The sequence below is a fragment of the Eptatretus burgeri genome, chromosome 1 (assembly GCF_056783735.1).
Source record: "Eptatretus burgeri isolate ZD-2024b chromosome 1, Ebu_testis_v1, whole genome shotgun sequence".
NCBI classification, from domain to species: Eukaryota; Metazoa; Chordata; class Myxini; order Myxiniformes; family Myxinidae; genus Eptatretus; species Eptatretus burgeri.
In genome coordinates this window covers 1532764-1555640 of record NC_140961.1, presented here as the reverse complement: position 1 = coordinate 1555640, position 22877 = coordinate 1532764, and the positions used below count along the sequence as shown (strand labels likewise).

The 22877-nt window shown below is 44.2% G+C and overlaps 1 protein-coding gene across 5 annotated transcripts in view; it reads right to left on the bottom strand.

Annotated features, from left to right (window-relative positions):
• PBDC1 (polysaccharide biosynthesis domain containing 1) overlaps nucleotides 1–12875 on the bottom strand; it is a 48694-nt gene extending 35819 nt beyond the window's left edge. For 3 of the 5 annotated variants that reach the window (XM_085870426.1, XM_085870433.1, XM_085870442.1), the window contains exons 1-3: nucleotides 12641–12875; nucleotides 7800–7968; nucleotides 7012–7071 (exon numbers count right to left, since the gene is read on the bottom strand). In XM_085870426.1, coding sequence (XP_085726552.1) covers nucleotides 7012–7071; nucleotides 7800–7949 — 210 coding nt within the window. In that variant the 5' untranslated portion in view covers nucleotides 7950–7968; nucleotides 12641–12875. The remainder of the gene's footprint in view (nucleotides 1–7011; nucleotides 7072–7799; nucleotides 7969–12640) is intronic. The other 2 variants (XM_085870449.1, XM_085870454.1) reach the window with 1 other exon arrangement.
• Nucleotides 12876–22877: the final 10002 nt, after the last annotated feature.

Sequence of the window (22877 nt, the reverse complement as noted above, 5' to 3'; positions counted from 1 at the left end):
GAGTCCGATGAGAATCGTTCTACAGAGTAACCATGAAAAATATGTGTTTGCCTCATAACGTCACCAAATGACGTCACAATGTCTCAAGCCTCTATAGGCCTCTGATATGCGAAGTTACAAAAAATTCCAATGATAACTGTGCTCTGCAGAATTTTTTATACGTGATTACAGACAAACAAACAAACAAACAAAAAAAAAACATACAAGCTGACTAACATATCTTGCAAAAACTTCGTTTTGGCAAGATAAAGATAAAAGCGCACCTGACGCTAGGCCAAGGCTTCATACTTTGGCATGCTCACGAGGCTGTACCATCAAAATGAAACATTGCAGAAGAAGATAACTAAAATAGGGTCACATTTGTAGATGTAGTGGTTTATAATAATACTTCTTGCTACGAAACATCATATCTTCCAATGTCGTTGAACATTGAGAATAAAATAATTCCAACCTGTCATTTTTGAAAGGCTTTTATACTAGTACCATAATAGTGGACATTATTATCCCACACACGTGAAGTAAACAGCGGGGTTAAGCAATTGGTTCACTTTATCTGTCTGTCTATCTACAAATGTCAGTTTATGATCGAAGAACAACTTGATTTATATTGAATGTTATATTTTGAACACGAATCGGAAAACAAACCCGTAGTTTAGTCGTACATTGGCTCTGAATTTGTCCTGATCACGCATGTACAGGGAGAGAGAGATGTTTAATTTTTTTTTAACTCTGTCGGCCTGTCTGGCAGTGAAACAAAATTGAAAATCATTCCAAACAGGAAACTTATTGCTTTTAAGAACGTCTAAAAGGACACAAACAACAGGCACAAATACCTCATGTAAACGTGTAAAACAAGGTGGTGTAAAAGCCGCTGCAACAATGGTGGTAGAGTTCCGAAAAAGATTTTGTTGTATTATTTTTTTCTTCATCCTTTAAAACTTTTATTTTATATCAAATTGAATTATATAATTTAACACCGAAGAACACAAATCACCTTGACACTTCCAAAAACATCCAGCTTTGCAGGACTTGGACAAAATATTACGCCATTTTACGCCATCTCGACCAATCAAATTTGCCGCTAGAGTTCTTAGCGTTGGGATATCAAGATTCAGACAAAATGGCAGCTCGTAGTGTTACGAATCTGGCAGCCATTTACACACAACAGCCAGAGTCCCCGCAGTTCAGTTATTTCGATAAGTATGTGTTTATAGTTAGGGTCCCGTCCTTCTGTCTAATGGGTTAATTTCATGTGTGCGCTGAGGGTTTCTTTTGTAGTCAGGTTTTTTACATCTTCAATCATCCTTCGGTTTCACACCACCGCCATCCATCGCCCACGTGCAACGTGTCACGAACAGGGGTGAGGTTCCCTCCGCTCACCATAAGCTCGTCCAATCAACAGCGGCCGGCCCGAAAGCCGACCCGAGATCGCCCCTCCCCACTACAATAGTCCGTCGGTCAATGTAAAAAAACCAAATTTTCATATAGAATCTTGGCCACTGTGTTTAATTCCATCTAAATACATCACTGATCAGAAAAAATGTTGTTGCCATTTTTTCTGTGTGGTCCCAGGGTCATTTTTGGTACAAAATAAACTTTGGTGTGAAAAATGCAATATTTGACCAAAAATTTAGTTTCTTTAGTAAGTATACCGTGTGACCCCTTAAAATGATCAGGATGATCCAATCCACGATGAGAATATGTTTCCATGTAGTCATGAGTCCCTGTGTGTGAATATTGTGCAGTTAAATGCTATTAATGTATAATTCTTCACTACAAGTACCAGCACATGGAGTCTCAAAAAGATGAGCATTTGAATTTCCAATGGACAAAGTGTCGCATTAAGAATTTTGCAAACATCAGTCACCCCTATCGTGAACCAATGTGTCCCACTTCAAACCACATATACTGTATTTACACCTGAGTCCTTGCTCCTTGCGTTACTCCTCTTCCTCATCTCGTCCAATTACAGTGGGTTGTGTGTTGTGACATTTGTCCTCATCTCCCGTGTAGTGGCAGAGTTTGGTGCAGACAAGATTGTAGTGTCTGCAAGAACACCTGCCTGAGCATGTCCTGCCTGTGGCTGCACAGCTGCGTCGCGTCAGCTGCAAAACTGCATCTCGAGCTGGTGCTTCCACGGTCAGCACTGGCACCAGTCGACCATCTTGCTGCTACCATCCAAGCTCCAGAGGGTTGGGGATGACTGGGTCTAGGATCAGGTCCTGTGACCAAATACTCGCCTGTACATGTGCTCGCCTGATATGCTCCAACCAAGCACCATGGGTAGGTGGTAGTTTGTCCACTCCTTGTTCAGGCTTCAGTAGTTTGAAGAGGTGCCACCTGAGGTCCTTCGCCTGGGTGATGTGGAGTCGTCTAGGACAGAATAGTGCGCACAAGAACTCTTCACAGCCCTTGACCACTTCAGCGGACAGTTCTACTCCTTCTCCAAGCCCAGCAAGTGCAGCAAGTACCGTGGGGCTTGATGCAAGGAATGCTGTGAAGCATCCTTTTTTGCCCTTTCCTCATATGTGTCCAGTTGTATCGCACCCGGTCAGTGCGTGCCAGTTGATTAAAGCAGATGCTTTATCTGGACCAAGTTGGTCATAGACTGGCTTCAGCATGACTTTGTGACTGCGCTCCCTGGTGCCCATTATTACTGCTGGTTTGATGCCCAGTTGTGGCACCCTGCGAAGAGCCAGGAGTAGGACATCAGTGTCTTGGGAGTATAGGTGGACTCTGAGTCCTGTTTCTGCAACTTCCACCGCATGTAGAATCATGAGAGTGTCTGCCTCTTCATGTGTGCTCACACCTGTAGAGACAGGGCAGTCGGAGTTCGTCACGACACCACTGCATGTCATGGTCACCAGGTTCCCAGCAGTACTCATGTCGATGAGTTTTTGAGCCAGGTACAGAGTGAGTGAATCCTTTGTGTCATTGCTTGCGAGAAAAGTACCTTTGTCTCTGATGCAGGTGGAATCTTGTACTATGTAGGATCGGATTCCCTTTGACTTGCCCTCTGCGCCGTTCTCTTGTGTCTTCCTTCAGTGAAGATACTTTGATATAGTTATCAAAGATAACCCTCACTTGGTCATACCCTCGAGCTTTTGAGTCGATGATCTTGACATATGATGTGCCAAGGTCACTGCAGTTATTGAAGTTCTTGACCGCCATCAACTCCTGCAAGACTGCCATTCGGACTTTCAAACATACTGTGGAATGTTGACTCTGATGACATGGGGGTGAGTGTCACTTGTCTGTCTGTCTTGCAGGCCTGTACTATTGATTGAGACAGGATGAGACACGAGTTGTGCAAGTGTTCGGTGCGTGTCTCGGTTGTTGCCGCTTTTGCTCCTTGCAAGACCCATCTTGTGAAGATGATCAGTTCAGCTGGTACACCTGATTCACTGCACCTGACCAGTGACCCATTAAAGGACCATGGATCATCCTTTCTAGACCGTAGGACAGCTTGCCTAATTATGTTGGAACACCGGAAGATTGTGTTCATCTCTCCTTTGATGTCTCTCTCCTCTATTGCCTGGTCTATGGCAGAGCGACCAGCTTCATTGGAATGTAGGACTGCTGGCTTCCTCCCTCGTGCATCAGTGATTGTGAAATTTGTGATGTTCTGTTGGATTTTCTCCAAGAGGACCTGCCGAGTGATTTTCTCGTTGTGAATTCCATGATCGTGCATCATATTGGTGTACGGTGCAGCCACCTGGGTCAGTGTGATGATGTCTCCTTGATTCAAGCGCTCTTTTAATTCGGCAAATAATTCAATCTCCGCTGAAATAGATGCCACAGTGTCTTTGTCTGACTGGTTGTCCCTGTAACTGAGCCTTTGGGGCTGCTGCACATAACGCTGCCAGTGCATTGTGTGGCAATTTGTGTGGTACCTGATGTCCCTGGACAGGAAGTCTCCCTCCACAAGGATGTCTGCCATATTCAATTTCCATTGGTCATTATGACTGGCATCTACAATCTTTTTGACTGATTTTCCAATGTCTGAAGTTCTGCATAAGTGAACCTGCTCTGGGTTTGAACCAGATCTGGCATGTTTCTTTTCGTGTTTGATATGTTGGCAGTAGAAACAAAGCTCTCGGTTGAACGGACTGACGTGGGATCATGTGAGTGACCTTTTTCATTGACTCAGCAGATTCACTGCTATCAGGCATAGTGGTACTACTTGACATGGGTCGTCCCCCTTCCTTCTTGTATGACAACACGCTTGAACTCTTCGCAGACAGTGCTTTCTCGTACCGCTTTTTGTCTCTGTCAGTGTGCCCTTTGTGTGTCACCTCACTGTAGCATGTCCTGTGCCATACAGCATGGTTCCGTTCCAACATCTCCACTGACAAACCATGCAGCCGTTGATTCAAATGAACGAAGTCAGGATTCCTATATTCAGCTCTTTGACTGGTATAGTCAAGAAATTTCTGACAGCTTTCAAGTTTTGGATAAGTCAGTGACTCCAGCTCTCTCCCTTTGTTTTTAGTGTTCACCCACTGCTCTCCTTGGCATTTGAGGCAGAGGTCAAAGTCAATTGATTGTTTCTTTATAGGTGGTTCTCCTAATGCTGCAGAGGTGGCCATCTTCGTTTATGTTCTCTGTGAAGGTGCAGATGTTGGGCTTGACACAAATCGGCAATCAGAACTTGTAACAGCAATGAAGTCGTAGCTGGGACGTATTCATCTGCAACTTAAAAAAAAAAATTGCAGTAATTAGGTGACACCAGTGGCGGATCTACGGGGGGGGGGGTGGGGGGGTGGAGGCCAAACCCCCCCCCCCCAGACCAAAAAAACTGCAAAATTTTCTCACATATACACTCCAGCTTTGCTAGAGATTCTGCTGAGCCTCAAGCAGGCCGCAGAGGCTGCAGAAACGAATTTCCGGGTGCCTATTTTTCAAAATTTTCTGGGGAAGGACCCCCAGACCTCCCTCATGGACTTCGCGCCTTCGGCACTCGTGAGTCGGGCCCGACGCCCCCCTCCCCCCTTGAAATTTCCTAGATCCACGCCTGCAGCCCAGTATGTTACCTAAGATCATAAAATATCAGTTGTTCATAGAATTAGTGTAGTATTTTGTATTATTAAATTTTTAAACAATCTAACCATATTTTGACTCTGAGGGCACAAAATACCTTAAGAAAAAATTGGCAATATTTGTTTTCGTATTTTACTAGATAATTTGGATGAATTGAAATGCATTTGTCAAAAGTCTGGCTCCCCAAAAATTGAAAAATATTTTTACGGCAACTACAAATTTTTTTCGTACTTTTGCTCAGAAATCACCCCGGGACCAAATAGAAAAACTGGCAACACGTTTTATAATGTCCTAAATACTATTTAGAGGAATTTAAATGCATTTGCCAAGATTATATACAAAAATATGACAAGATTTAATTTTTTTACATTGACCGATGGACTACAAGGGTGGATGGAGAATAGGGTGCTCCCCTGGTTGTTCCTCCGTCTGGGTTCTCAGACACGCACGGGGGGAGGGTGGTAGTTGCCCCCTCCCACCGGACCTCCTCCAATCAGGAGGCTCATCACCTCAGGGCCGACTCCGCCTTAGCCAGATGGAGTGTTCGGCCTGACCAATAAGGGGAGGCCACTGATCACACCTCCTCCAATCCGGAGGCAAGTTACCTCAGAGCGGTTCCCTCGACCCGCGAGGGGGGGCGGGGGGGGTAAGGATAAAAGAAGGTGGCGAGCTGTCGTAAGAGTAGGGAGAGTAGAGTCGTCGTCGTCTGCGATCGTGGTCTGCGGTCTTTTGCGGGGTTCCTCGTGGTGGTGGTGGTCGAGCAGCCAGGACCGTGGTGCTCGATCGTCATTCGTGGCAGCTAGGAACTTGGGCTCGGTGGATTCCGGGTCGTGGGTACGAGTCCCACCGTGGTGGGTTGGAGTCGGTGTGACCGCACGAGGCGGACAGGTACCCGGCCAGACTCTGACCTCCCAGCTGACCTATCCTCCTCGGCTGGAGGGTCCGATAAAGACCCGACGGGGTCCATTTCTTTTGGGTGTGTGTGTCTGTGTGTGTGGCGCCAGTCTGTTAAGTAGAAATTGTTAAGTGCTTTTGCTCACTGTACATTGCCTGCCTGTATATTAGTGATAAGTCTGCCCTGTATCTTTATATTATTGTAAATAAATATCTGTTAAATGTTCCAGTTTGTTGTCCGTGTTTTCTTCCATTGACCCAGCATGGTTCGGGCTTGAGAAGTAGTGAGGCCGTTTGTGCCATAAATTGTTCATTTGATCCGGCGCGGCTTGGTAACTTCCGCTCGGTTACGCCGGATCCGAGTTGGTGATAGCGACTCGGTTTGGACAGAGTCGGCCGAGGGTGTGGCTTCCCCAGTAGTTAGACGGTGTGGGTACTTAGGTAAATTGGAATTAGATAAGTGTTCTCGTCTCACGCTGTCAAAATATTGGCGACCACGGTTCTTTAAGCGACCCGTCGACTCCGGAGTTATCCGGGGTGGCGACCTTTTAATTCCGGTGTTCGGTGGGAGACGGCCCTATTGCTCCGTCTAGCGGTCGTCCTCGCCACCGACCCCCGGCACCACAACAGTAGACATTATAGATTGTGCCCGGAAACGCAAAGCAAGTGCTGCAAAGACCCTTCCCATGTCCTTTTTCTCAAGACCGCGTAGGGTAAGGTGTTTTGTGAACTCTCGTTAGTTTCTGCAGCAATTTTTGTGTTTCCAAAATTTCCAAAAACACGATTTTTCACGTCTCCGAGGACATTTCGCATGCATGTACAACTTAGCTTGTGAAGACCTCCAGAAGCAAAAGCAGGGTTTGAGTAGTTTTCAGCCTGATACACACTATAAAGGGTGAGCATCAAACAACTACCTGCAGTGTGCTTGACAGTTAAAAATTGGAATTTTGGGAATATCACAACCACGTCTTTGGAGCATCAAAAGCGATTTTGATTCCAAGGCTGGAAAAGTGTACAAAACATGACAATGCCGAAACAGTATTTACAACCAAACTGTCAGGCAACGCTTCTACTTACGTTGTAGTGAATCTCTGAAAACTCGTACGCCTTCGTTGCCCAAGCAATTTCCAGCAGAGGCTGCAATGGTAAAAGTGTTCATGAGAGAATGTGTCTGTTTTAGATTTACAAATGATGGATTAAGTACAGTCCTACACCGACAAGGAAATCAAGTCCATAACAGGGACGCACTGTGTGGAGCGCAATCTTCCGAGGAACCACGAACACAATGAAGATATATAAATGTAACATGGGGGAGGGGGACTGTTAACGATGAAAAAAATAAACCAAATTTAAATTTCAATCAATGACAATTACCAAATATTAATATTGAATTTTCACTTTGCATCATTATTGGAAAACAAGAGCATTAAGGTTTTGTGGGAGAGTTTCATGACTTTCTATGGGGGACATCTGGTGAATGGGCCAATGTGGAGTTTCCTTGACAACGGGGAATCCTGATCCTCGTCTTGCCATTGGAGAGCACCGATTGGCTGCAAAATATATAAATATAGATGCCATCCAATCAGGGGCCGCCACGACCATTTCCACCCCGTTTACTGAGTGTTCAATAAGATGCGTGTGTTGATTATTCTGGTGCAGCACGTCATAACGTGGATGTGAAGTTTAAAAACTTTACAAATATTTGATCCAGTAAAATTGATTTGTGATGTTCGAGTTTAGCTTCCTTTAAATGACAGGCATTCAGAAATAAAACTAGACTTTCAGAGCAAATTTACCAATTACATTCCACTACCAACTACTGAAACCTGGTGACAATGTGTGTGCGTGTGTGTGTGTGCACTCACATCATTGCTGTAGCTCTCAGCTGGACAGGAAAGCGCATTTGCTGCTGCCAATGCATCACCAGCACCCTGAAAACAAACAGGAGGGTGCAGGCCATTGTGTGCTGGCACAAATGGGAAAAATTCTGATCTCATCTCAGGAGGACTCTGCATGATTGGTGTATTCACAAGCCTTCAGGAAAGAGAGGACAGAGATCTCCGCAGGACATTTCCACGAAGCACACACAACCCAAAAGGGGTACAGCGCAATGGTCACAACTCACAAGAACTTACAAAGATGTACATTACAGCGAACGCAGTGAGCTTCATACTTAACTCGTGCACATGAGAGAATAGGAAACAACAACAACACACAATACCCCTGGCTATTTGGAATCCGTGTCGTTAGCTATGACCTTTTGCTTCCGGTTGTTGTTAAACGCTGTGCAGTGTATAAACACGATTGGGTTTTATTTCTATCTTGTGAATATTACTTAACGCGTGCACATGAGAGAATAGGAAACAACAAAAACAACACAATACCATGGCAATTGTGAATCCGTGTCGTTGGCTATGACCCTTTTGCTTCCGTTTTTTTTTTTGTTTCTGGTTATTTTTTGTTTCCAGTTTTTGTCATAGGGAATGATGCATGTCGGGAGATAAAGGCATCGTCGGAGACATGAAAGATCCAAATAATATCAGACATGGTGTATATTTCCTCCACTGATTTTAATAAAGATATCTCCCGCATCATCAAAAATAATTTTTAATCGTGATTTACATTATTTGATCGCTGATCCCGAATCCAGGCCGAAGTAACCGGAAATTGCGTATACAGTTGTGAACAAGTTGTAGGTAAAGTCAGAAGCGAATGTAAGAAGAAGTCTACATTCGCTTCTAGTATTTATTTTTTTAGATGAGATCCTGTTCTCGGCGGTGTAGTTGTTGTTGTGAAGATAATGTTGAGGTAATATTTATTTTTTTAGATGAGATCCTGTTCCAGGTGGTGTAGTTGTTGTTGTGAAGGTAATGTTGTTGAGGTATAATGTTGAGGTAATATTTATTTTTTTAGATGAGATCCTGTTCCAGGTGGTGTAGTTGTTGTTGTGAATGTAATGTTGAGGTAATAATTTTTTTTTAGATGAGATCCTGTTCTAGGCAGTGTAGTTGTCATTGTGAAGGTAATGTTGAGGTAATATATATATTTTTTTAGATGAGATCCTGTTCGAGGTGGTGTAGTTGTCGTGAAGGTAATGTTGTTGAGGTATAATGTTGAGGTAATATATATTTTTTTTAGATGAGATCCTGTTCTAGGCGGTGTAGTTGTTGTTGTGAAGGTAATGTTAAGGTAATATTTATTTTTTTTAGATGAGATCCTGTTCTAGGCGGTGTAGTTGTTGTTGTGAAGGTAATGTTGAGGTAATATATATATATTTTTTTAGATGAGATCCTGTTCGAGGTGGTGTAGTTGTCGTGAAGGTAATGTTGTTGAGGTATAATGTTGAGGTAATATATTTTTTTTTTAGATGAGATCCTGTTCTAGGCAGTGTAGTTGTTGTTGTGAAGGTAATGTTAAGGTAATATTTATTTTTTTTAGATGAGATCCTGTTCTAGGCGGTGTAGTTGTTGTTGTGAAGGTAATGTTAAGGTAATATTTATTTTTTTTAGATGAGATCCTGTTCTAGGCGGTGTAGTTGTTGTTGTGAAGGTTATGTTGAGGTATAATGTTGAGGTAATATTTATTTTTTTTAGATGAGATCCTGTTCTAGGCGGTGTAGTTGTTGTTGTGAAAGTAATGTTGAGGATGTGTTTTTTTTTTTCAGATGAGATCCTGTTTTTGGCGGTGTAGTTGTTGTGAAGGTAATGTTAAGGTATTATTTATTTTTTCATTGCAAAAAGACTTTAATTTGATATATTTAAGAAGCGAATGTAAGAAGAATTCTATGTTCGCTTCTAGGCTTTGCCTATTCCAAATATATATATATATATATATATATATATATATATATATATATATATATATATATATATATATATCCTTACTAAAATTCACAGACGGTGTTTGTGGGTTTGTTTGGCACAATACTCCTCGTACAGTTCTGGGCCAATGACATCCAGACTTGCTATGTATGATCAGCATGACCCCTATTAATGTTTCGGGGTGTGTTTTTTAGATCCTCTTGGAGGATCTCTAAGTCTTACTCACGTTGTTGTTCTTCATCTTCTTCTTGTGGACTTTTTTGTTTCACAGCCCACAGTTTTCATCGAAACTTCCAGAAACTTGGCGTATATATGTAAAAATACCCTGCGCAGACAGTAACCATCTCCGATTTTGAAAATTCCTCCAAAAAAAAAATTATGATGTCGAAATATCTCCGCTAATGGGAATTGCCTAAAAAAATTATCTCAAACTAGGCAAGCTTTTTGAATTATGTTTGTGGGAATCAAACAGGGCATTAGCAGAGATGAATTACCGCACATATGATAACATCACCATGACGTCATATCAATTTTTATGACGTCATTCCTATTTTTTGACATTTTTTGTTTCACAACCCAGAGTTTTCATTGGATCTTCGTGAAACTTGCCATGTATATGCAGAAAGCCCACGCGCAGGCAGTAACCATCTGCGATTTTGGAAATTCTTCCTTGAAAAAAAAAAGTTGACGTCATAATATCGCCGCGAATGGAAATCGCCTATACCATTATCTCCGAAACTAGGCTGTTTGAATTGTGTTTGCGGGAATCAAGCCGGGCATTAGCACAGATAATTTATCGCAAACCTGATACATCACAGTCATATTCATTTCTATGACGTCATCATTAAGAGGACGAGGATCTTAGCTCATTTGAGCTTGTTAATTTTTGCCGGTGGTCTTGGGGTGGGGTTGAGAGGGGGACGTACATTCTCGATGTGAATGTGTACCGTGTAGCACCGCCTCCAGGTGGGTGAGGGTATTACAAGTCTGCACCATTTACAGTACAGTTGTCCCGTCCCCACGTTTTACAGTACAGTTGTCCCGTCCCCACGTCTTCCAGTACAGTTGTCCCGTCCCCACGTTTTACAGTACAGTTGTCCCGTCCCCACGTTTTCCTGTAGTTGTCCCGTCCCCACGTTTTACAGTACAGTTGTCCCGTCCCCACGTTTTACAGTACAGTTGTCCCGTCCCCACGTTTTCCAGTACAGTTGTCCCGTCCCCACGTTTTACAGTACAGTTGTCCCGTCCCCACGTTTTCCTGTAGTTGTCCCGTCCCCACGTTTTACAGTACAGTTGTCCCGTCCCCACGTTTTCCAGTACAGTTGTCCCGTCCCCACGTTTTACAGTACAGTTGTCCCGTCCCCACGTTTTACAGTACAGTTGTCCCGTCCCCACGTTTTACAGTACAGTTGTCCCGTCCCCACGTTTTCCAGTACAGTTGTCCCGTCCCCACGTTTTACAGTACAGTTGTCCCGTCCCCACGTTTTCCAGTACAGTTGTCCCGTCCCCACGTTTTACAGTACAGTTGTCCCGTCCCCACGTTTTACAGTACAGTTGTCCGTCCCCACGTTTTACAGTACAGTTGTCCCGTCCCCACGTTTTACAGTACAGTTGTCCCGTCCCCACGTTTTACAGTACAGTTGTCCCGTCCCCACGTTTTACAGTACAGTTGTCCCGTCCCCACGTTTTCCAGTACAGTTGTCCCGTCCCCACGTTTTACAGTACAGTTGTCCCGTCCCCACGTTTTACAGTACAGTTGTCCCGTCCCCACGTTTTCCAGTACAGTTGTCCCGTCCCCACGTTTTACAGTACAGTTGTCCCGTCCCCACGTTTTCCAGTACAGTTGTCCCGTCCCCACGTTTTACAGTACAGTTGTCCCGTCCCCACGTTTTACAGTACAGTTGTCCCGTCCCCACGTTTTCCAGTACAGTTGTCCCGTCCCCACGTTTTACAGTACAGTTGTCCCGTCCCCACGTTTTACAGTACAGTTGTCCCGTCCCCACGTTTTACAGTACAGTTGTCCCGTCCCCACGTTTTACAGTACAGTTGTCCCGTCCCCACGTTTTACAGTACAGTTGTCCCGTCCCCACGTTTTACAGTACAGTTGTCCCGTCCCCACGTTTTCCAGTACAGTTGTCCCGTCCCCACGTTTTACAGTACAGTTGTCCCGTCCCCACGTTTTACAGTACAGTTGTCCCGTCCCCACGTTTTACAGTAGTTGTCTCGTCCCCACGTTTTACAGTACAGTTGTCCCGTCCCCACGTTTTACAGTACAGTTGTCCCGTCCCCACGTTTTACAGTACAGTTGTCCCGTCCCCACGTTTTACAGTACAGTTGTCCCGTCCCCACGTTTTCCAGTACAGTTGTCCCGTCCCCACGTTTTACAGTACAGTTGTCCCGTCCCCACGTTTTACAGTACAGTTGTCCCGTCCCCACGTTTTACAGTAGTTGTCTCGTCCCCACGTTTTCCAGTACAGTTGTCCCGTCCCCACGTTTTCCAGTACAGTTGTCCCGTCCCCACGTTTTACAGTACAGTTGTCCCGTCCCCACGTTTTACAGTACAGTTGTCCCGTCCCCACGTTTTACAGTACAGTGAGGAGTTTTGAATTATAAACAGTAAATACGGTTTTTGCTTCATGCACGTGACCCTGGTTTTTATTTTTCCAATACACCGCCCAAATAGCGTTGTGGTGGGTACTCTGCAAGTATCTATATAAATACCAGTGTTGGGGATCGCTGTTTCTTCCTTCAGCTTCAATAACAAAAGCAAAATATGGTCAACACAGCATAAAACAAATTGTCACGTTATAAAAAGGACGAACTAACACAAAGTTATTCCGCGGAGCGTGCCATGTACTAGGTCGAGGCCTTCACCTCAGCCTTACCAGGGCTTCGAGCCCTCCAGTGGACATTTTGCTTCTTCTGCTGCTTCTTGTTGTTAAACAAAATAATAATAGTTAATATTGTGCCCTTGCACTTTCATCGGCCGACCCTGCACTCGTCGACCTCAAGAGCAATTTCAATAACTCGCACAGTCACAACTGTACACGTTTCTCGTTCCAAGCACAGTCAAAAATTATAGCGAGACTCGGCGTGACGTTGTATAAATTATCGCGAGACTCGGCGTGAAGTTGTGTAAATTATCGCGAGACTCGGCGTGAAGTTGTGCAAATTATCGCGAGACTCGGCGTGAAGTTGTACAAATTATCGCGAGACTTGGCGTGACGTTGTGTAAATTATCGCGAGACTTGGCGTGAAGTTGTGCAAATTATCGCGAGACTCGGCGTGAAGTTGTGTAAATTATCGCGAGACTTGGCGTGACGTTGTGTAAATTATCGCGAGACTTGGCGTGACGTGTAAATTATAGCGAGACTCGGCGTGAAGTTGTGTAAATTATCGCGAGACTTGGCGTGACGTTGTGCAAATTATCGCGAGATTCGCTTAAAAACGTTTGGCAAACAATATTTTCCGTAATGTGAGGTAAACTATCCTGACATTTTGATGGAGTGTTCAGAGCAAGCTATATTTGTAATGTGTGCAAACGGGACGGACATTTTGGAACTTGATTGCTGTCGACTCCATAATACTGTACATGGAGTACAGTACTGATGTGTTCGTTCTTTTCCGTGCTGGATGCAGTCTCACTGGTCATCTTTGAACTCGAAGGGCCCTCGGCAGAGCAAATACCTCCGGCACACAATGCCTGATCCACGAGAACATATCGGGCCCACTCCATGTTTAAATATCGTGATATGTACAGTGTATCGTTTCTGGCCCCATCTCTCACTGGTGAAGAATCACTTAAATAATTTATCAGATCCGGATCCAGATTCGGATCTTCACCAAAATTAAATCAGTTCGTCCTTGCGACACACCCAACATGTCCTCCAAGTTTCGTCCGAATCCGTCCACAGCTTTTTGAGATATCCTGGACAGTGTACACAAACAGACAAACAAGAAGAATTTGATCTCAACAATAATTGCTGTTTGGATTCAATGACCAAATGGGAAAATCCTCTTCAACTTTCAAGTGAATCGGATGAAAATTGACGATTTTAGAAATATGGTCCATATTGACCTTTTGGCCAATATGGACCTCAAAAATACTTGGTGGTCGAATTCAGTGAGCCGAAATATTGTTGTGGGCCGGGGTTCGGTGGCGATAAACGACCGCAAGGTGGAGCAGTAGGGTCGTCTCCACCGAACACCCGGAATTTAGGTCGTGTCTCTCGGATAAGTCCGAAAGGTCACGGGTCACTTAAAGGACTGTGGTCGCCAATATTTCGACTACGTGAAGTAGGGTCCACTTGTCTATTCCAATTTACCTAAGTACTCACACCGTCCAACTACTGGGGAAACCACACCCTCGGCCAACTCTGTCCGAACCGAGTCGCGTGTACCGACTCGGGTCCGGCGTACCGAACACCAAGAATTTAGGTCGTGTCTCTCGGATAAGTCCAAAAGGTCAGGAGTCATTTAAAGGACCGTGGTCGCCAATATTTTGATGGCGTGAAGTAGGGTCCACTTGTCTATTCCAATTTACCTAAGTACTCACGCCATCTCGCTACCGCGGAAACCACACCCTCGGCCCACTGTCTGAACCGAGTCACGTGGGCCAACTCGGGTCCGGCGTACTGAGCGGGAGTTACCCGAGCCGCGCCGGTCCCAATGACAACTTACCGGCCCAAATGGCCTCACTAATTCTCAATACGCACCCACCGTGCTGGGTCAATGAAAGAAAGTGACAGACAACGAGCTGGTACATTGAACAATTGGGGGTTTATTTATCAGGGGGGCAAGGGGGGCACAAAGAGCAGAGTTATCTGAATATGCAGGAAAATGTACAATGAACAAAAGCACTTAACAATTCTACTTATCAGACTGGTGCCACACACACACACACACACACACACACACACACACACACACACACACACACACACACACACACACACACGCACGCACGCACGCACACACACACACACACACACACACACACACACACACACACACACACACACACACACACACACACACACACACACACACACACACACACACACACACACACACACACTTAAAAACGTTTTGAAACAATATTTTGCGTAATGTGAGGTAAACTATCCTGACATTTTGATGGAGTGTTCGGAGCAAGCTATATTTGTAATGTACACAAACGGGACGGACATTTTGGAACTTGTGACACACACACACACACACACACACACACACACACACACACACACACACACACACACACACACACACACACACACACACACACACACACACACACACACACACAAAATAAATGGGCCCCGTGGGGTTTTTATTCGGTCCCTCAGCTAAGGAGGGAAAGGCGAGCTGGGGACCAGGGTCCGGCTTGTACCTGGTCGTCAGAGGGAAGGTGCGCTCCATGATGCGGCACCTGAGAAAGGTCTTCGGTCCTATCCCCAGTCGCACGTGGGGGACTCGTGGTTCGTGGTGGAGCTCGGGTGGTGAATCTTCGGGGTCCACAGAACTCCTCGTGCCAACACCAACGACAAGAACCACGACAACGACCTTCCGTCCACTCCACTCCCATTTTTCCACCAACAACACTTTAGAACATCTCTGGAACTTTTATGGACCTCCCTCAGTGGGGAGGGGCCTTGGTCAGCACATCTCGCTGTTCGCCTCTAATTGGACAGGATCTTACGGGCACAGCCATCCTGGGCGGGATTTCGGCCATGCCCGGAGAAAGCCGCCCCTCCCCTCCACGTGTGTTTGAGGAAGGTGGCGGTGAAGCCCCATTGCGTGTGGAACGTTGGTGGAAGCCGAGGACTGGGACCGCGAGCCCCCCCCCCTTTCAGCCAGTGATGATGGAGTGTGATGGGCAGGTGGTGAGATGTAATAACCGAACTATGAAATAACTTGTAGCGCACACACGAAATTCCCATTAGACAGAAGGAAGGATTCTAACTATAAACACATACTTATCGAAATAACTAAGCTTAGGGATTGCTGTCTGTTTGGGTGCAAATGGCTTCCAGGTTCGTAACAATAGAAATCATCTGCGAATTTCAAGTCAATCAGATGAAAATCGAGGATTTTAGAAATATCACCTTAATCGTTGACCTTTGGCCAATGTTAACCTTTTGGTCGATGTTGACCTCAAAAACAACAGGCTTCATCCTCATCACAATCTGTACCATGTGGTGAAAGTTTCGTGAAGATCGGTTTAAAATTGTGACCTGGAGGTGATAAACACACACACAGAATAACAAAATCGACTGCCCAATTTTCTTGAACGAACAAGCAGAGTGGGATGAAAACATCACCCCCTTCACCTTCGGTGGTGGAGGTAATAAAACAAGAAAAAAAGAACTTAAAAAAAATCTTGAAACAGAGGCATAAAATCTCAAAAAAACAACCAAACAAGGTAGCAATGACATCACATTGCGATGCCACAATAGGACACCACAAGCCCCTTATGAATTACCATCCACGATATCTTTTGACGTTGCTCCATCACAATCCCACAACAAAAATAAGATGTCAAAAGATATTGTGATGGTGAGTGGGTTACTGAACTCAAGACGAGCGGGTAGATGAAGTTCAGTCACGAGAGGATCTCACATTCCCTCGAGTGAGACGTGGTGGTGGTGCAGCAGATTATGTTGCTTGAGACATTGGACGGCGTTTCCTTTGAGCTGTTCGTGTCCTGGGATGGCGTTTGTTGTAGTCCTGCACTGACAGCAGGCGATCACCCTTCCCTTTCCAGAGAGGGACAACAAGGCCCCTCTTCCAGTCAGTTGGGATGATGTCTGTGTTCCAGGCAGAGCACAAAACTGCATGCAACGACACGAGTGCAGCATGTCCACCAGCCTTGAGAAGTTCAGCATGGATGCCACAGATCCATGGAGCTTTACCCCATTTCAACCGGTTCACCGCAGCCTGTGTTTCCACAAATGAAGGTGGACCACAGTTTATTGGAGGGTCAGCAATAGGGATTGTAACACCCCTGATATCCAACTCGACAGCTGGGGGATCAGCCTGGTACAGCCGCTCAAAGTAACCGTCCCAGCGGACCTTCGCTTCGGACTCCTCTGTCAAGAGCTCACCATCCTCAACTTTAACTGTAGTACACCGAGGGACGGGCTTTGATGAACGCAATACACGAATTCCCCTGTAAGGAGGACGAGAATCACTTGACCACAGGTGATGCTCTACCCCCTCACAGATTCCTCGTATATAGGCCTCCTTGTCCACCCTCGGTGCACGTACAGTTTTACACCTCAACTCCCTGAACAGCTCAACTCTGCCATTCAGCCTGGTCCTGCGACTCTGGTCAATGGTATCCAGTGTCTCCTTGAGGGACAAAATTATTCTTCGCCCAATGGTGAGTTCCATGGCATCCACCGGCAACATCAAAGATGGTGGCCTTGAAGGCGCTCCACAACTCTTCAGGATTCCCCAAAGCACCCAGACCCCCCAAATCCCCACTCAGCCTGTTTACAAACTCCTAAGCTACCCTCTCATCCTTGAGCTTGCCGACATCCAGCCTAGGCTGGGATGGTACCATTCTCCTGAATTTAAGCTGCAACTTCAGAGTTGCTTCAACAAGCCTGTGGTCAGTATTGAGGAACTGAGCACTCCAGTAGACCCTGCAGTTCTGGATCATCCTCCAGCGACCATCAACGAGCACATGGTCAATCCCCTCTGCCACACCACCAGCGTTGGAATACCAAGTCCAGCGATGAGCTTGTGGGTGCTGAAACCATGAACCAGCCACCCTAAGTCCATGACTTCTTGCAAAGTCAAGGAACTTAGTGCTATTCTGGTTCATAGTTCCAGAGCCATGGAGACCTCCACGTCCCATAACCGTCCCTATCAGTTCCAGTTGATGCGTTGAAATCCCCCAAGACTTGAAGAGTTTCTCGCCTGGGGCACTGATCAACCACAGACTCGAGCGTGGCGTAGAATGCGTCCTTCACGGTGAGATCACTCGCCTCAGTCAGAGCATATACAGTCACCACTCCAATACAGGATACTCAAATGGCTCAATCATCCCAAAAAACTGGAACTCACTTTGCCAACCTCAGAAGGATGACAGACTGTGTCAACCCCACCTGGTATTAATTCAACAGCTAAGCAGGATTTGAACTCAGGTCCCGAAGATCCCAAGCCCACCACCCTAACCATTAAGGCAACACCAGGCACATGTAGGAAGATCAAACACATTGACTGTTTATCAGAAGAGTGGAATCGACTTACAGAAAGTACAAGAAAATAAGGACTTCGGGGTGGTGATAGATTCAGAACTCAAATTCCACAAACATGTTTCAGCAGCGGCACTGGAGGCAAACCAGATACTTGGAATTATCAAAAGGACATTTATACGAATTTGACAAAAGATATTCTCCCTGTCGTGTACTCAACCCTGGATAGACCACACCTTGATGATGACAATATCCTTTGGAATATGAGATATAAAATGGACCGGGACAAGATCGAGAGGGTGCAGTGTCGAGCAACAAGACCGGTTCCGGAGCTACGTGGTATGACGTACGAACATCCACTACAAGCCCTAAATCCCCACTCCATGCACCATCGACATAGAAGGGGTCACATGATCACAGTTTATAACATCAAGGTAGGTGAAGTAAGAACACGAGTAGAAATGTTCTTAACGAGGGCGGTCCACCAAAATACCCGAGGATGCACATTCAAACTGCGCAGACACGAGTCGAGATTGGATATTCGAAGGAAGTTCTTCAGTAAGGGGATTGTAACGGATTGGAACAATCCCCCTGATAGTGTGATGGAAGCAAAATCGATTCAATCCTTCAAGGTCAAACTTGACATTGTTTGGTGGAATCAAAGCTTCCTGACCCACGGTCCTAAAAGCATGCACAAATGGTATGGCAAGTAATACCAGATATTGTGGAGAAGACCGGGATGATTACAGGAATATTCCTTCTTTCCCACATACTGATGATGATGATGATGATGATGATGATGATGATGATGATGATGGTAATCCATAAGAGGATTGTTATGTGGTGTCATGACTACCTTGTTTGGTTGTTTTTTTGAGATTTCATCCGTCCATGTTTTTACTTTTTTTATGTTATTTTTTTTTCCTGTTTCTGCAAATTTTTTTATGTAATAAAATGCTCAATGTTTTAGATATTTTGTTTTGGTATGGATTAAATCTATCTGTTAATAAATTTGGCTTATGATACATTCTACCCCCCCCCTCAATCCCGGCTTTTGGTTCAGTCCACTATATTGATTACCATATTATGTGAAACAATGCAATTATTGTTTGAAAAAAAATAATAAAATGCTCAATGTTTCATATATTTTGTCATTACCCTCGCTGAAGGAAAGGGTATTGCGTTTGGGTCCGTTTGTTACTTGACGAAAAAATTTTTTTTGCCAAGTGTGTTGGTCTGTCTGTTTGTTTGTCTGTCTGTCTGTTTGTTTGTTTGTTTGTTTGTTTGTCTGTCTGTTTGTTTGTTTGTCTCTTTATTACTTGTCAAAAATTTTTTTTTTGACCAGTATGTTGATCACCTCCGTTTTCATCTCGGCTCGGCACAGCACGGCTCGGCTCGGTATGTTTCTTTGTTTGTCACTCCGCTCGCCTCCAGCCCAAACCGCTCAACCGACCACTCTGAAATTCGGTCGACCAAAAAAGTCTATTTAAGCCAATTGGCCAATTTGAGCCAAATTTTCTAAAATCCTCAAATTTCATCCAATTGACTTGAAATTTGAACATGATTTGCATATCCGGTCATTGAATTAAACCACCTGTTACTTTTGAGGTTAACGTAGGTCAAAAGGTCAACATAGGCCATAAGGTCAACCTAACATAGGCCGAATTATTAAATTGTTTCTAAAATTGTCAATTTTCATCCGATTTACTTGAAATTGGAAGACCATTTGTATATGAGGTTTCTGAACTCAAACACCTATTAATATTGAGATCAACATCGACCAGAAGGTCAACATAGGCCAAATTTCTAAAATCCACAATTTTAATCCGATTAACTTGAAATTTGAAGAGCATTTCAGGTCACTGAATTCAACACCTATTATTTTTTAGATAAACATCGGTCAAAAGGTCAACATAGGCCTAATTTCTAAAATTGTCAATTTTCATCTGATTGACTTGAAATTTGAACAGGATTTTCATATCATCTCACTGAATACAACCAATAATTATTTTTGAGGTCAGTACATGCCAAAAGGTAAACATAGGCCAAAGGTCAACAACTTAGGATCACTTTCCAAAATCCGAAATTTGCATACGATTGACTTGAAATTTGAACATGATTTGCAAATCAGGTCAATTATTTTAACCATCAATTATTTATAAGGTCAACACAGGCCTAATTTCTAAAATTGATAGATTGGGCCAAAAACTATATATACATATATATATATATATATATATATATATATATATATATATATATATATATATATATATATATATATATATATATATATATATATAAAGACCCACCCACATCTCTCACCTGTGATTGGAAAGAACAGCCAATCAGCTCTCACCTAATCAACTACGCCCAGGTGGCTACGATTATATAAATGATTGACCCCTCCAATGCTCCTCGAGCCAAAGTAGCTGCATAAAGCAACCCAAGAAGACCTACACAAGGTAAATGCTAAACGCTGTTTCAAACCATTCCCAGAGTTCCTCAACAACTATAAAAACGTTCACACACAGTACACACATGAGAATCCCAATACTATACACCCCTTCAGCTGCCAGACTGGTTTCAACATTTATTGGCGAATCATCAGCAATAGCATAGACAGCAATGCATACTAATGAGGCTCTCAAGCATGTACCACATGCAAACGTCTACGTTTGCAAACGTCAAACGTCAACACTGCTGTCTACACTATCGCTGACGATTCACATGAAACTTGGTGGACAGGTTGGGAGTGCCACGAGGAAGAATTGATTCAATTTCGATGAAGATCCGAATTTAGATCTGGATACAAGAATTATTTAATTTTTTTGGGGACCCATCAACATTAAGAGACATGGCTAAAAACGATATTGTATGATATGTCAAAAAGTTGAGGACGGATTCAGATGAAACTTGGTGGCAGGTTGGGTGTGTGAAAGGGACTAATTGATTCGATTTTGGTGGAGATGTAAATCCGAATCCGGATTTGAGAATTTTTTCAGTAATTCTTCACCGTTGAGAGATGGAGCCAAAAATGATATATCACAATATATCAAAAGGTTAAGGATGGATTCACACGAAACTTGGTGGACAGGTTGGGTGTGTGACAATGACCAATTGATTCGATTTTGGTTAAGGTCTGGATTCAGATCCGGCCTATCAGTGGGATAGAAAATTTATGCTGTTCAGCCTGGTGGAGGTATGCGCTCTACCGAATGCCGTTTTCTTAGAGTTTCTTGATGCAAACAAGGAATAAATCTTGATTAGGGATATAATCAACCAGGTAACTTTCAAACAAAATAGGTGAAGCGTCTCATCACGAATTGTTTGCAATTCTTTGATGTCACAAGCTGAACCAACCAACCCGACCTTCCATGGTGTATCGTTCTTCATCCGGCACTCCCAACAACAACTTTCCTGTGGATAATCATGGCCAACAGGAATTTCCTCGACGAATCAATTAATTGTTCTTCATCGGCCCAGTCGTCGCTTCACCATCTTCTCGAATCGAGACACAAGTTCCCCCAGCAGAGGACGCCCTCAACCACACAACCGAATACAAAGTGGTGAAATGTGATTAAATTTTTGACAACACAGAACAGTATACATAAAGTACGCACTTCAGTCTATTTAGTTAATTTAGCTACAGCAGGTATGGGTTGATGACTAGAAATAGACTTCGTCGGGATGAAATTAAGTATTTTGGAGAAAACAAATTTCCCATAATTCGCTACAATTGGGGGAATTAATGGGAAATCAAAATTGAGAAAAGGAGGCAAAAAGGGGGAAGATATAGAGGAGAAGGAATGGTGATTTGTGTGAGGAGGAGGTGGAGAAGCATAAGGAAGAGGGGATGATTGTGGCAGGTGGAGGGGTCAAAATTCCATCATTTTGTATGTATATAACGAGGTCCGTCCAAAAAGTAACGGGAGTGACTTCACATAAATTTTATTCCAAAAAAATATATTGAAATCGCAGCTTGTCCCTCTCAAAATAGTTTCCCTCCAGTCTCGCACACTTGTCCATCCTCCTCGTCCATGTTTCGATGCACCCCCCTCCCCCGGAAGGCTTCTTCGACCATGAAATTTCTTCGACTAACAGCTTAATGACCTTGTGATACCTCATGAAAGTCCTTTCCACCTAACAAATCGTTGATATAATTTAATCAAACTGAAGGGCAAATTTCGGATATTCCCCTCTATCAGACTTGGTTGGGTGAAAAGATACGAATTGACGTGATGTGAGAAGGTGCCCATCATCCTGGGGGAGCATCCGAGACAGCGGGAGGATCTTAGCAGGTTGAGCACAAGAAAATGGACTGTATAAAGGAGACCAGGTACGGGGATATTTGTTGAAGAACATCACTGAAGAACCAGCCAGGTGTAAATCAGAGCTGAATTGTCCAAGTTGTTGGGATATCCACATGTTTGTCTCGGCCTCTTAAAAACACATCTTTATGTAATCGTACATGAGATTAGGTTGAGTGATGAACAATGGAGGCCTTGAAGGGGTCACTCTCACGGTTTGGGGAAAAGACACAACACCACTCAAAAACACATCTCAAGCAACCGTCGGCATGAGTTAGTATACCTGAAAATACTGAACCGCAAAACGGGAGTGGAAACTGTCTGATCTATACGGAGTCAAACTAGAATGGCACTTGATACAGAGCATACGTCCGCCAGGCTGAACAGTTTACATTTTGTATTCCACCGTTATCAGGTGAGGCCAGATCAGATCTGAGACTTGCTCCAGGTCGCGTGGAAACCTGCACTAACCTGTTTCATGCTCGGGTTGTCGGCAACTAAATAGTCTCCCTCATCCTACATGAAAGTCTTTTCCACGTAACATCCTTTCCCTCCTCAGCACATTTCCTGGTGAGGAGGGTGTATGGATAAGGACACCCCGTAGGATGAAG